Here is a 13642-nt window from a genome sequence, read left to right as displayed (position 1 = left end):
GCTTTGTGCACGGAGTAGCCAGCTCCTCTGCCGGGACTCAGATATAGAAAGTCTGACCGTGCAGCGGACCCTCCCACACTTCAGGCTCCCTGCCCTCGCCGGCCAGCCAGTCCCGCCGCCTGATGGCAGCTTCACAGCCCAGATCTCAGTGTTAATTTTAAACATATACGGAGCAGATTGGATGAGCGTCACGGAAAGTTTACCAAGCGCCAGCCAGGTGATTGTTTTATGTGGCTCTTGAGGGCCAGTGTCTATCAAGAAGGGTTCCGAACGCTTTTCTGTAACTCCATAAATTAATTTAATGGTCAACATGGTTATGCGGTTAATATTTAATGGTTCTGTGGTCTCAACAATTTGAAGACTTTCATCTCACTAACAAGTGTGAGCTATACTTTAGGGGCTCGGACAAACAATCTACCCCATAAATGACTCCATCTACCCCATTCCTGCGTATGAAATACATGTTTGCAGTGTTTGTCTATGGGATAAAATAAATATCCAGGGGTAGGAGGCAGTGTGAAAGAGCGTTTGAGAATAATCAGCGTACCCTCCGCCATGTAACAACGTTTATACAAGTCTCCATTTCCTGGTGGGTGCAGCTAGAATTTTTTTGTTACCCAAAAAGCCGAGCCGCTTCTATTATTCTGCTGTCCACGAGAGGCTTGCTTTCAGAACCAAAGGCTCTCTTTGTAGGTGGGATGAGAGGTTGGCTGGAGTTAGACTGGGGGAGGGACTCCAAGCCTAACAAGGATGTCAGCCCTGAAGGGGTAAGGATCTCCCCTCCCCACCCTCTGCATCTCCCAGACTCATTAATTTTTAGCCCCACTTCCCATATTCGAAAACTTTGGCTATTACTTCGTGGAGGTTCTTAGCCCCAGCCGCTCTCCCTCCCACCATGGGAGTTTTCCACCATAGCCCATCATTGTCTCTCACCTTAATAAAGAAAAAGGTTCATGTTGCAAGAAAAACAGACTCCTTTAAGAAGCACCAGGGGGGCTTCCCTGGTGGCGCAGTGGTTGAGAGTCCGCCTGCCGATGCAGGGGACGCGGATTCGTGCCCCGGTCCGGGAGGATCCCACATGCCGCGGAGCGGCTGGGCCCGTGAGCCATGGCCGCTGAGCCTGCGCGTCCGGAGCCTGTGCTCCGCAACGGGAGAGGCCACAACAGTGAGAGGCCCGCGTACCGCAAAAAAGAAAGAAAAAAACAGAAGCACCAGGGCTCCCTGGCATGCTCAGTCCTAGACATGGGGAGAGTGACTTTGTTCTTGTGCCCCTTATTCTAAGGCAGGCCTGGGCCACATGTGTTGATAATGGGGGAGACTGAGGCAGAGAGCCAAGACGGATGCGTTCAGGCCTCCTGAGTGGTCTGGTGCTCTGAGGAAACCCAGGTGGCAGAATCTCTCCATCTCCTCTGGTCCAGACAGACCCAGGAAGAAAGCACTTCCAGGCTGGGATAAAGCTGATTGTGTCCATTTTCTACTTAAAGGCCTTCAGAGGAGCCTCATCGGCTCCACAAGAACCTCTGACTGGCTGAGCCGGGCCGTCTGTGGGGTTGTTCCATGGGCTGCTTCAGCCTCAGCTCCCGCCCTGCAGCCCCGTCTGCAGAAGTGCAGCCACCCCCAGCTAGCCACACTCCCTTAGACTTCCACCCCTTGGCCTGTGCTAATCCCTTTCCTGGGGATGTATTTGGCTCCCACGATGCCCCTCCCAGAAGCCTTCCACCTCCCCGGAGGAAGCTGCCACCCCTGCTGTCCAGAATACTCCGTGCACGCCTCCACGCTGCACACTTACCCTCCATAGGAGGGTAATTTCTGTGTGTTCATCTTCTCCAGACCAAGAGCTCCTGGAGGCCCCATCTGTTACCTTTGTGTCTTCACTAACAAGCAGGAAGCCTGGTCCCACGCGGGAGGCCAGGCAGTATCTGACGACACAATGCAAAGATCGCACACAAGCAGAGGAAACCTCCAAGGAGGGTGACATGTCCCCAAGGCCCCAATTACTAGGTTCCCTTGTGAAATGCCTTAAACTGCAATTGCGAATTGAGCACTGTTTCCATTACAAAAGAATTCGCTTCTTAGATCCTTCAAAAAGAGAACTCGTGTGTTTGACATACTCTGATTTATAAAAGTTCGGTGAGCCCCCAGCTTCCGAGATGCTGATCTAAGAGGAATAGTCCGGAGCAGGTTAGAAGCAGCCCCGGGGTGAGAGTGGAGGCCAAATGGGTAGGACTTCAGCCCCCTCAGCCCATTCACTCCCCACCACATCCCCCTACCCCACCCAGAGTCGCCGGGCTTTTACTCTAAGATTCTCATTGATTAGAAACCAAAATGATGCTGCTAAAAATAGGACAATGTTTGATCCTGTGGAAAGAGCAGGACACCCCCAGTTGCTTTGACAAATGCAGAACTTTGCTTTTTGTCCTGGGATAGACATAACCCAGCGCGGTGGGCTTCGTGGAGAGAGATCATTTCGAAGCAGAGGGTCTGAGCACAGTCTGCCTGGGGCCCCCTCCCATGCCACTGCTGTACTTGCAAAGACCAGGCTGGTGATAGATTGGACACTGAATTCACTGATAGTGGTGCTGTTTGCAGTCCTGGAGCCATTGACTGTTAGAGCTGGAAGAAACTTCAGAATGTCTCTGGCCTGGATTTGCCTAGCTGTGTTCCATGGGCTGTCAATAGGAATTGTTTGGAAAACCAGCTCCACAGTCAGAGACTTGTGGGTAATGCTGGAGGAAGTACAGAGTTGCAGATCAGACAGAGCATAGGCTCTGGACTCAGACACCTCATTCAAAATCTCGCCACTTATTAGCTGTATGGCCTTGAGAAATGATTTAACCTCTCTGTGCTTTCGTTTCTTCTTCTGTTAAACTGGAATCATAGTCATACTCATCTCCTAGAGTTAATGTGATGATTAAATGAGTCAAATTCCCAGGATGTCGTTATTATTAATAAGTACTGGCCTGAACACAGCTCTGTAGGTTTCTTGCCTGCAGGACTTCTCAGAGCCTTTGCTGTGCTAATGAACATGATGCCCACCAAGACCAAGATGGGGATCTACAAGGCACCGTTTCACATGTGCCCACAGAAATGATTTTATCTCATCAAACAGGTGTTCTATGAGATGCGGTTTGAGATTCTGAAGCTAGTCTATTTTATCCTAGAAGAAACAACAACCAGAGAGGTGAAGTGGCTGCCCAAGGTCATGGAGCAAGTATATAACGGCAGAATTGGACCTACTGTAGAACTGAAGTCTCCTGACTCCCATTCTTTCTAGTATACCTCACTGCTTTCACCCAAAGGATAATGATAATGAAGACAATAGTGTAACTAAATTTTACTGTTTACTCAGTGCCAGGCGCTGTGCTAGGCTCCTCATATTCATGATCTCATTGAATCTCCTAAAAGACAGGCGCCATGTGAGATCTATCGTACTGAGCTCGGAGAGGGCAAGCAAGGCATTCAGCATCACGCAGCCTGTTAACGGTAGACCTAGGACTCAAACTCCCATCTGCCTGGCCCTGACTTAACCACCGCATGGCATACATCCTGAATGTCCAGTGGCAGAGTTTTAGGCCTGAGCCGGCGGTGGTGGCCCTGAAGATGCCCATGTGTTGGTCACTACCTGCTCCTCCAAGAATAGCTAGGTTTGGGGGTTCCCCGGCTCTGCCTGCCATTGCCAGCCCAGGCCGTGGGGACTGACTGCTCAGCACCCGGCTCTCCTGCCAAATGATTTTGGCCAGAGCTGGATCTGGCGGCAGCGCTGATGGAAGCTGCTCTGAGCCAAGAGCCTCTTGTCAGCCTGAAATCAGGACGAGCCCTCAACGCGGCTCCCCTCGGGGCTCCCTGTTAAATAAAGATGCCGCAGCGGTTCGCCCAAAAGGCCTCTTTGTCTGAGGCCCTTCCAGCCCACGCGTCCTCTGCCCCCAGAATGCCGGTCTCTGTCGGCATGAAGAGCCCCTGTGTTCACTGCTGCTGCGGGCGGGGGGAGATGGCCAGCAGCTCTGCGCCTAAGTGGGAGGGCGCCTGCCCCGCTCCCCCCCTCCCCGACCCCCGCCTCCTGCTGGTCAGGGAGGTCACCCTGGCAGCGACTCTGCACACAGCTTGGGCCCCTGGTAACACTTCCCTCCTGCCTCCTGCCCATCCCGGCCCATTAGTGCTCCCTCCTGGCACCCTCGTGCTTCCTGCCAGCAGCCCTTGCTGTCTGCACATGCCTGAGCTCCGCTTCTCTCTGTCTCTCTCTGTATGTCTCTCCCTCTCCCTCTCAGTCTCCCTGTCCCTCTCCATCTCTCTGTATATCTGCCTGTTTCTCTCTTTGTCTCTATCTCTCTCTGCTTCTATCTCTCTGTCTCTGTCTCTCTCACTCCATCTCTCTCTCTCTCTCTCTTTCCATCTCTCTCTGTCTCTGCCTCTCTCTCCCTCCATCTGTGACTCTCTCTCTCTGTCTTTCTCTCCCTCCATCTCTTTGTCTCTGTCTCTCTCTTTCTCTCTTCTTCCTCCCTTTTTCTTTCCTTCCGCCCTTCTCTCCTGGGGGAGAAAACAGCACATACCATGTGCGTTAAATGAAAACTTGAACACTCTGGGGGTACGTTCCACCCAGCCTGCGTCGAGCACAGGGCTTCACTCTGCCACTTTAGTCGTGGCTTCGCCCCCCAGCGTCCCCACCATAAATGGGAGCAATGATGGGTGCGTCCAGGACAGAATTGGACGGAGCATCATCAGATGTGCACTTGTGAGGGCAGGGGCTGTGTCTGGCTCATGCCTGTACCACCAGGGCACACACTGAAAGCTCCACGCTTGTAGGATGGTTGGAGAGTCCGGGAGCCGAAGATAGTGCCTGACACGTGGTATTTGCTCATTGAATGTTAATTTCCTTTCTTTTTTTTTAATCTCTCTCCTGGTCATGGGGATGGGATCTGTTGGAGACCCTTGGAAAGCCACAGGCTCTGGAAGGAACAGCAGGGAGTTACACAGTGTGTCTTACCTGCTAAGGTCAGGTCTTGTCCCATCTTGCCCAGGTGTGGGTTTGGCTTCGGGAAGCGCCGTCGTGCTCAATGCCACACTTAACTTGTTACCTGAGCAACTCAGAGAAGCAAGTGATCACTGCCCCCTTCCTCAACACTGTACTTCTGTCAATGCAACCCACGACCACATGTGCTTTTTTTGCCCCATTATCATGTCCCACCACTACTGGACAGTGGTTCTGCACACCAAACTCTTATTCATTCATTCATTTTTAACAAATACTTACTGAGTGCCAGGCACTCTTCTAGGGTCTGGGGGCATAGCAGTCAACAGAACAGACTAAAGTCTCTGCCCGCATGGAGCTTACCTTCTAGCAGCGTCTTTCCCACCTGTGTGCAGGCCACGTGGCCTCCCTGACCCCTCTGTCTCCTCAGTAACACGGGAATGAGATCTGCCCTCACAAGGACCATCGTGAGGCTCCCGGTGGCCACACTCATGGAGGCCCAGCATGGTTGGCACAGGGGAGCTGCCAGGCCGGGTCACTGCACCTGAAGCAGCCCTGGTGCAGGGGGCCTGGAGAGGCACAGGCTCGAGACGGGCTCCCGTCTGACCACCGCCCCGGAGCCTCCTTATCAGCAGTTCCTCCTCACACTTCCGTAGCCCAGGGTTTGCCTCTTCCTTCTCCTGGCTCTAGCCCAGCGTTCCCTTGGCCCCGTTCCCCAGCCCTGCTTTGACGGTGACCTCCCCTGCCTGTCTGTACTAAAGGATCAACCCTGTCCCCACCGCTCCACGCTGCACTGAGCCGAGACAGCGGTCCAGGTGCCCAGGCTGCAAGGTGTGGAGTCCGTGCTGGTGCACAGCGGGAAACTGATCACCTCTGACCCTCATCCCTGCCTTTCCAGCGGCGCAAGCTTACCCCTCCTGGATGCAAGCTCACAGCTGGCCCTCACCGCTGACTGCACAGTTAGCCTCCTCAGGACGCTCACCTCCTCCCGCCTGTCTGAATCCTGCACACCCCTCTGGCCGAGCTCCTGCCCACTCTTCTAAGAAGCCTTTCCAGACCCTTCAGCTTATTCTGCTCCTCCAGGCTCAGCTCAGCTTGGCCTAAGCAAGGCCCTGCTAGCCCAGGCCACACCAACCTCATTCAGCTCCTAGGACCACCATGCTTGGTCCGGCCCCCGCCCTCACCTTGACCAGTTTATTCTTACCCACCCTCAGGACTCAGCTTCAAAGAGACTTTCCTAAAACCGCCTCCTTTCCCAGTCTTCCCAGGTCCTATCAGACTCTGCCGTAGCACCCTGCTGTCCTTGATAGAATCATCAGCTTGTCATTAAATAACCGTGCAGTGGGTATTAGGGACCGTGGACATCTGGTGCAGCTGGAGTGTGGCTGGTGGGAGATGAGGCCAGGAGGAAAAGACCTTGGATTGTCAGGCTAGGGGTCTTGGACTTATTCCGTGGGCAAGAGAGAATTCTGTCAGGGTTCATGCAGGATAATTCGTTCTTGAGGGCCCTGAGGCCTAGGGTTTAATGGCCTCCCCCTTTTTTTTCACTTGTTTGGCTGGTTGTTTAGTTGGTTAACTGGCTAGTTAGATGGTTGGTTGAATTGTTGGCTGGATGGTTGAAACGTTGATTGGTTGACCGATAAGTTATTTTATCAGTTGACTGGTTGGTTAGTTCATTAATTGGGTGGTTGGTTAGTGGATGGGAGGGATGGGTGGATGGACAGATGGAGAGTTGTTTCATTAGTTAGCTGATTAGTTAATTCCTTGATTCGTTGTCTGGTTGGGTGGGTGGGTAGCTGATTGATTGTGTCTTCCTCGGCGCAGTCCTCGCGCCTCCCCCATCACTGTTGGCCCAAGCTGGCCCTGCTTTTGGTTTTCCTGTTCCCACTTTCATCAGGCCTAATGCCCTTTCTTCCTGTCTTTCCACAGGCACTTGTCCGGCTGCCACCCCATATTTCACAGTGTGATGAAGTCTTTCGGTTCTTTGAGGCCCGACCGGAGGATGTCAACCCCCCGAAAGAGTAAGTGGTAGCTCAAGCCTCTCCCGTGTGCTTGGGGGGAGAGCTGGCAAGGCCAACGAGGCTAAGCAAAGATGGACCAAAGGAGGGCGGACCATCTTCCCCAGACTCCTGTTGCCAAGGCTTGTTCCTCATTTCTCTTGACCCCAGAGCTGGCAAGGGAGGGTATCTTTGCATCTGGGGAGCAGGTTTTCCTGAAAACTCTTTATAGTTCACAGGTTATGGTCAGGAGCAGATGAGATAACAGAAAATATAATGGTCATGCGGTTCAGATGCCCAGGGTTAGTGGTCATTGCTCTTAATCATTGACGCTACCAAGCTCCCAGCTGAAACACAGAACTAGGAGGGCACGCGCTGCCCAGGTGAACCTCACCTGCTGACTAACCCAGTGGTGCTGGGCTGCTGCAACAGATCTTATAATCATCATCAAAAACAACTATGAGTGTGCACAGAGCGTTTACTAAATGGCTTTTACCTGTAGCATTTTACTGGGCTGGCCAAAAAAGTTCGTTTGGGTTTTTCCATAACATCTTACAGAAAAACCCGAATGAACTTTTTGGCCAACCCAATCCAATAGACTAATGTAGCCCGGTTTACAGAGGAGAAAACTGAGGGGCATGAAGTTAGGTGAATTTTCCCGAAGTCATGCAGCTGGTTGGGTATGCGACAGGCATGTGACTTGAATGAACCCAAATCTTGAACTCATGAGACTTGAACCCAGGGCTGGCTGACTTTCCATGTTGGGGAGAAATGGGGCACCAAGCATGTCTCTTTTCCTCTCTGGAAGCAGGGTACTCTGGGCCTGGTGGTCAAGACGACCTGCCCGGTCTTGCTGGTCTCTCACACACATGCCCAAACTCCATCCTCATGGCTACCTTCTCTTGCTCAGAACACTACCCTCACCCACACTCCCCAGAGTAGCTTCTCAATGGAGAGAAAAATCCAGGGGCTGATGAGCAGAAGAAGGCAGCCAGGGAAGAGGGGCGAGTAGGGGAGAGGGTTGGGGGAGAGGACTGAAGGGGGTGCACATTGATTACCTCACTGCATACGTCTGTTCCCCTGAAATCTTAAAGTACCAGAGTGGACAAGAGGGAGGCAGATGGGGCGGGTACTACAGGAGGAAGGGAAAGAATAGTACAGAGGAATTGTCTGGGGCGGGTGGGGAGAGGCAGGAGGCCATCTGGTGATGGGGAGCAGAAAGCCTACAGACAAGAGTTGTCGCACAGCTCCAGGGGCGCCGTTGTGAACGGTGAACTCTCTGTGAACGGCGCCCATAGAGGTAGTAGAGTACACAGTCTGCACACCCATACGTGGCGGTCCTGCCTAAAGGAGCCCTTCTCTTTCCACCCATGCTGTAAGACTAAGAGCCTAAAGTGGCCTAGGCCCTCTGGGGGAGGAAAGCATTACTCAGCTCAGAGGCTCACCTGGCCCAACCAAAGCCATCTCCCTTACTGGCTACCAAAGGGTTAAGAAACAAGCAAATGCTGTGAACCGTCAGAAACTCATCACAGGGTGGTTCACAGTGGGGAGCAATTGAAAGCCACAGGGGGTGGGAGGTGTGGTGTTGAGCTCGCACCCCGACTCCCTCCGCTGCTTACTGGGCACACGACTGGCTACACTCAGGTACCTTCCCCTTCTCTTTCTCATCTGTAAAAAAGGGAAGAGTGATTAATCCGTGATCTCGCTACCTCCAAGGATTGTCTTGGAAACTTAGATGACACGTGGGCGGGGCAAGAGCTTTGTAAACAACAAAATGAGATACAAATGTGTGTTCTCACCAGCAGGAAAAACATCGCTCTCTCTGTACCTACTACGCGTCAGGCTTGTGAGAGAGGTTTGCACCGGGAGTTACATGTTCTTGTCCCCATGTTACAGATGAGGAAACAGGTTCACAGCTGGAGCCAGGACTTGAACCCAGATTTTTCTGGTTCCAGAGGCCGGTACTCTTTCCACATCTCCTGCCCACCCTCCCTGGTTTGGGGAGGAATCAGGGGACCAGGACTGTGGTCCTGACACCTCTCAGTGCATCCTCTCTGTACCCCTTCCTCTGTGTTCCCGCCCCCGCCTTCCTCACTCTCCCAAGGCAGAAGAAGGCTCTTGAGACCGGCAGCAGTGTACCGGGTCCACCTGGCCCTGCCGCTCCCCAGCTGTGATGGCCTCTCAGAGCCTCTTGTTCTCCTTTCTTCCACGGGGAGAGAGGAGATGCCCCTCCCCAGGCGGGTTGTCGTTGGAGTCACACGTGATCATGTGCCCAGAGGAGGGGAGAAGAATTGCTGCTGGTGGGTGAAATAGCAGGTGCATCGCCACAAAATCAACTGACCCTGCCTTTGGGTCGTACCTCTGAACCCACTCCCCGCCAGGCAGCTAAATAAGTTGGTCCTATTTCACCTGTTGACCTGAGCACCAGTAGCCGTAGGTTAGCCTCTTGCCCGTCCCTGGAAGGCCCTCGAGAAAGGTGGAAACCAGGCTCGGGGAGACAGTTGTGTGTTGGTGAGGCAGCAGGCATGGCTTTGCGGGGCAGGCTCTGGGGTCCAGGCCCACCACTCGAGGCTCTGTGATCTCTGATCATGTGCCCAGCCTCTCTGCCTTTCTGTGTCCCCATGCCTGAAAAGAGAGAATGCAGGACTCCTGGAGCGGTCCGGAGGGCTTACGGAGACGACGTGTGCACTGAGATAACCCGGCTGGTGCTGTGGGCCCCTTGGAAGCGCACAGCAGTGTTGTTCGTGGGAGGTTGTGGAATGGAATGGAACGTGGCCCTGTGCGTGCTCCAACCCTGCAGATCACAGCCTGGCTTTTGCAGGGAGGAGTCACAAAGCATTTAGCCTCTGAGTCACCGTGGCCGCGGGGGTCATCTGCCTCTTTCTTGAGGTGGTACTGCACACCTGGGCCAGTTCACATCTCATCTGGCAAGAGATGGCCTGAGAATAGGAACCCCTCCAGCATGAGACGGGCCTGAGGCTCAGGAGGTGGGGTCGGCTGTGGCCACACGGTTCCAAAGGGCTTCTCCGCCCTGGCCCCTCTCAGCCTCCAGAGCCTGCCGAGAGAGACCTGTGTTCTATGCAGAGTGTGCTCACCATAGAGCCCAGACCCATGGGTGACCTGGGCTGACGGGCTGACCCTCTGTCAGCCCAGTGCCTGCAGCCGCTCCCTCTCAGGGCTCCGTCCCAGGCCAGCACACCTCCCCCCTCCATCCTGAGACATAAACACAGGATCGAGGAACAGCGTTATTTTGACTCTGGGGCGACTGTGGAGTGGCTTATCAAATTATCAAAGCCTGTGGATTTAACTGGAATTTTGTAGATAACCCTGGCCTCTTTCAAGTGTGCTGCTGCGGGACCTCTGAGCGCTCACGGGGGCTGGGGTGGGGGGACCGTGGCCCTTTCCGTCTTGCAGGGAAGACAAGGCCTGCAACAGGCCCGGCCCCTCGGCTTTGATCCCAGGCCGCTCGCTGGCTTCCGTGGGTGGAGGGGGGGCCCACCTCTGGGCTGCTAGTGGCTGCGCTAGGCCACCGTCCCTGCACAGAAAGGATGTTCTTTACAGAGACGTTTGGTGAGCCTGGCACTGCAGCCTTGGTGGTTTCGCCTCCTCAGATGGCCGCCCCAGGAAGGTTGCTCGAGGGCCCTGCCCTCCCCTCCTTGAACTACTGGCCGACGGGTACTGCTGCTGTGTGGGAGCAGCGCTGGGCTCTCCTGGGGCCCCTGGCTCAGGCCCCAAACGCTGGCATTATTCTAGATTCACCTCTTTCCTTCACACCCCTCCACGCAGCTCGTCAGCACATCCTGTGCGCGCCACCTTCGGCATATACCCAGACCCTGCCCGCAGCTCGCCACCTCCCTGCTACTACCCCAGGGGGCCGAGCCTCGTCTCACCCCTGGATTCTGGCCTGGCTGGTCTCCCTGCCTCTGCCCTCGCCCGCTACGGTCCCTTTTCAACACAGGGGAAGGAATAATCTTTTAAAAATATAGGTCAGATCATGTCCCTCCTCTGCTCAAAATCCTCTGTGCCTCCCTTGTGGCTCAGAGTCGAGGCCCTTCCGCCTGCCCCTCCCGTCGCCCCTGGCGGTACCTCCTGCCTCTCCCTCCTGGCTCTGCTCCAGCCACTTCTCACACCTTCCAGCCACGTTCTGCCTCGAGGGCTTCGCACTGGCTCTTCCCTCCGCCTGGAACACTTCGCCCCCTGCCCAGGAGAGCCCCAGCCTGGCCCCTCACCTCCTCGCAGCCCTGACTCAAGTAGCTGCCTATGCCTGGCCAGCCTCCCTGTTTAAAATCCCCGGCACTGGCTCTCCCCGTCCTGGCTTCAACTTCCTCCACGGAACTTATCACCACCTCCCATGTGACCTGTTCCCTCCCTAATGTTATTGTCAGCCTGGGAGAGCAGGAACCCGTACGTGTTCTGATCACACCGTAATCCCAGTGCCCAGAGCAGGCACTCAGGAGATTTGCCGGATGGATGAGTAACGTCCTTCAGGCTTTCTGTTAGTCCCCCACAGGCGGTAGGCTGTGATGTGACCGTTCGCAGAGGTGAAGTGGCTCCCTGGAGGTCACCCAGCTGGCAAGGGGCGGCCAAGAGGAGATGGGGATGACGCATCCTAGCCCCTCCTGTGTGGATTCTGGGGCAGCCGTGAGGCTGGCTTGGGGTGGACAGAGCCCTGATCACCAGATCCGGAAGGAGGGGGATAAGGACACATCCCTGGAACTCAATGGGATTCAGCGCAGGACGAGTCCTGGGCAGTCCTGAGCGTCAACTCTGACAAGCAGATGGGCCTGGCCTCGTGCAGGCCACACCCAGCACCCCTGCAGCACCCAAGGTGACCCCCTGGGCTATGCACGTGACCCACCCGGTCCTGGGGCCACACCTGCTGGCCCAGCTCTCGCTGGCTTACCCGTGTTTGAGCGCTTGAGACCCACATCCTGGACCACTGGACCAGGGAGGCAGGCGTCCCCTGGCCTGGCTTCCACAAGGAGCCCCCGAGCAGCCGGTCCCTCAGCTCTGATTCCCCTGTGATGAGAGTGATGGAAATGGGAGCTCAGGCTGCCGGGCAGGACGCCAGTTGACCACGTGACCCAGCAAATGCCTCTTTTAGTTCCAGTTTAAATTGGCATCATTGAAACAGTGAACCTAAAGGTTCTCAAAGGGCGCTCCGGGAGCCCTGTCCTCAGCACCGCCCCGCACGGTGCACGTTCCTCAGAGAAGAGTTAGGGGAGGTGCAGCCCCACGAGGCCCGAGGGCCTGAGACCGGCCTTCTCATCTCTCCAGCCCCCTGGCCCACGGACGCCACCCTCATCCTTAGGCACCTGCACAGGGCTGCAGCTGGCTGTTGCCAGCCTCCACGCCCAGGCCCAGCCGTCTCCTCCACCTGGAGCGCTCCTGTCCCCTCTGCCCACCCACCCCGGCCCGAGTCCTACTCAGCCCTCAGGCTTCCCAGCAAGTCTTTCCAGAGTCCGTAGCCCTGGCCGTGGTACCAACCATGCTGTTTACGGTCTCTCCCCACCACAGGGGCCCGCATCGCTGGCCCCCCAGGGCCTGGCCTGATAAGCATTGAGTGAACCCAGGTTGGGGCTGTTTAACAAGATTAAAAATTGCCCTGCCCGCTGTCATGGTTTCAGAGTGAACAGCACCCTCGACCCCCCTGGAGTTAGGTGGTCTGGGCTCCCTGGCCCCTCTGTGCCTCGGTTTCCCTATCTGTAGAGTGTGAATAACGATAGTGCCTGCCGCCAAGGGCTGTTGGGAGGATGGTGCGTGGACGACAGGGAACAGACCCGGCACGCAGTCAGCACTGCCCAAGGCCAGGCTTGCTGCCGTCCTCGTGGCGGTCCTGGGCGGGGGGAACTGCGGCAAGAGACCCCCACACTGCAACAGCTCTGCCACTCGTGGGCACGGCAGCCTCCTTTCGCCGCCTGACGTTGGTGGCCCTCTGCGCTCGGCCCGAGCCCGTGGGCAGGTGGGCACACACGCATTTGGCCCCCATGTCGCAGAGGGGAAAAACAGAGGCCAGGGCTGGCGGGGGTGCCCCCTCCATCACCTCCCACCGCTCAGCAGCCTGGGAGCTCGCGGCCAGCAGGGCCCACACACACACCTGCAGCGCAGAGTGGGCTCACATAGCCACTGAGGGTCTCCACTCCCTGCCGCCCCTCTCGGCTCTAGGCCTGGTCCTGTCCCCTTGGCCCAGTTCTTCCCGCTGAAGCCAGCCAGATCCTAGTTAAATTCTCAAAATTGCACAGGAGGAACAGGGCCTTGCTAAACAGGTTTTTGTTCCTCAGCCCCAGGGCCACAGAGCCACCCTCTGTTGTGGCCTAGAACAATGGCCCAATGTTCAGAGGGACCATCCATCCCTGCCCCAGCCTGTCCCAATGGCCAGCTTCCATCTGGCCCGGGGTCCACACCCCTGCCACCGCCGTGTCCATGCCCGGGCAGGCCAGCGAGAGAGGGAGGCTGTCCTACCTGATCCAGGCGGACAGCCAGCTTTGGATCTGGGCCTGGGCCTCGTGAAGGTGGCCCAGCGGCCGATGCGGAGGGTGCTGAGCGAGGCTTCCAGAGATGGAGGCCCGGGCAGAGGACAGGCAGCTGTTCTGGGGCTGGGGTGGCATGAGGGCAGAGCCCCCAGAACAGGTGCTCTTTGCAAGATCTCCCAGCCTCCCTTCCCATTGCTTCTGAAGGA

At 55.9% G+C, this 13642-nt stretch overlaps 1 protein-coding gene across 2 annotated transcripts in view; it reads left to right on the top strand.

The window, feature by feature from the left end:
* The window catches only part of SH3PXD2A (SH3 and PX domains 2A), a 246719-nt gene that overhangs the window by 119786 nt on the left and 113291 nt on the right, over positions 1–13642 (top strand). For both annotated transcript variants that reach the window (XM_082673397.1, XM_082673396.1), the window contains exon 5: positions 6896–6987. In XM_082673397.1, coding sequence (XP_082529523.1) covers positions 6896–6987 — 92 coding nt within the window. The remainder of the gene's footprint in view (positions 1–6895; positions 6988–13642) is intronic.

Source organism: Grampus griseus (genome assembly GCF_964374135.1).
Source record: "Grampus griseus genome assembly, chromosome: 16".
NCBI classification, from domain to species: Eukaryota; Metazoa; Chordata; class Mammalia; order Artiodactyla; family Delphinidae; genus Grampus; species Grampus griseus.
This window is presented reverse-complemented; position numbering and strand designations above follow the sequence as displayed.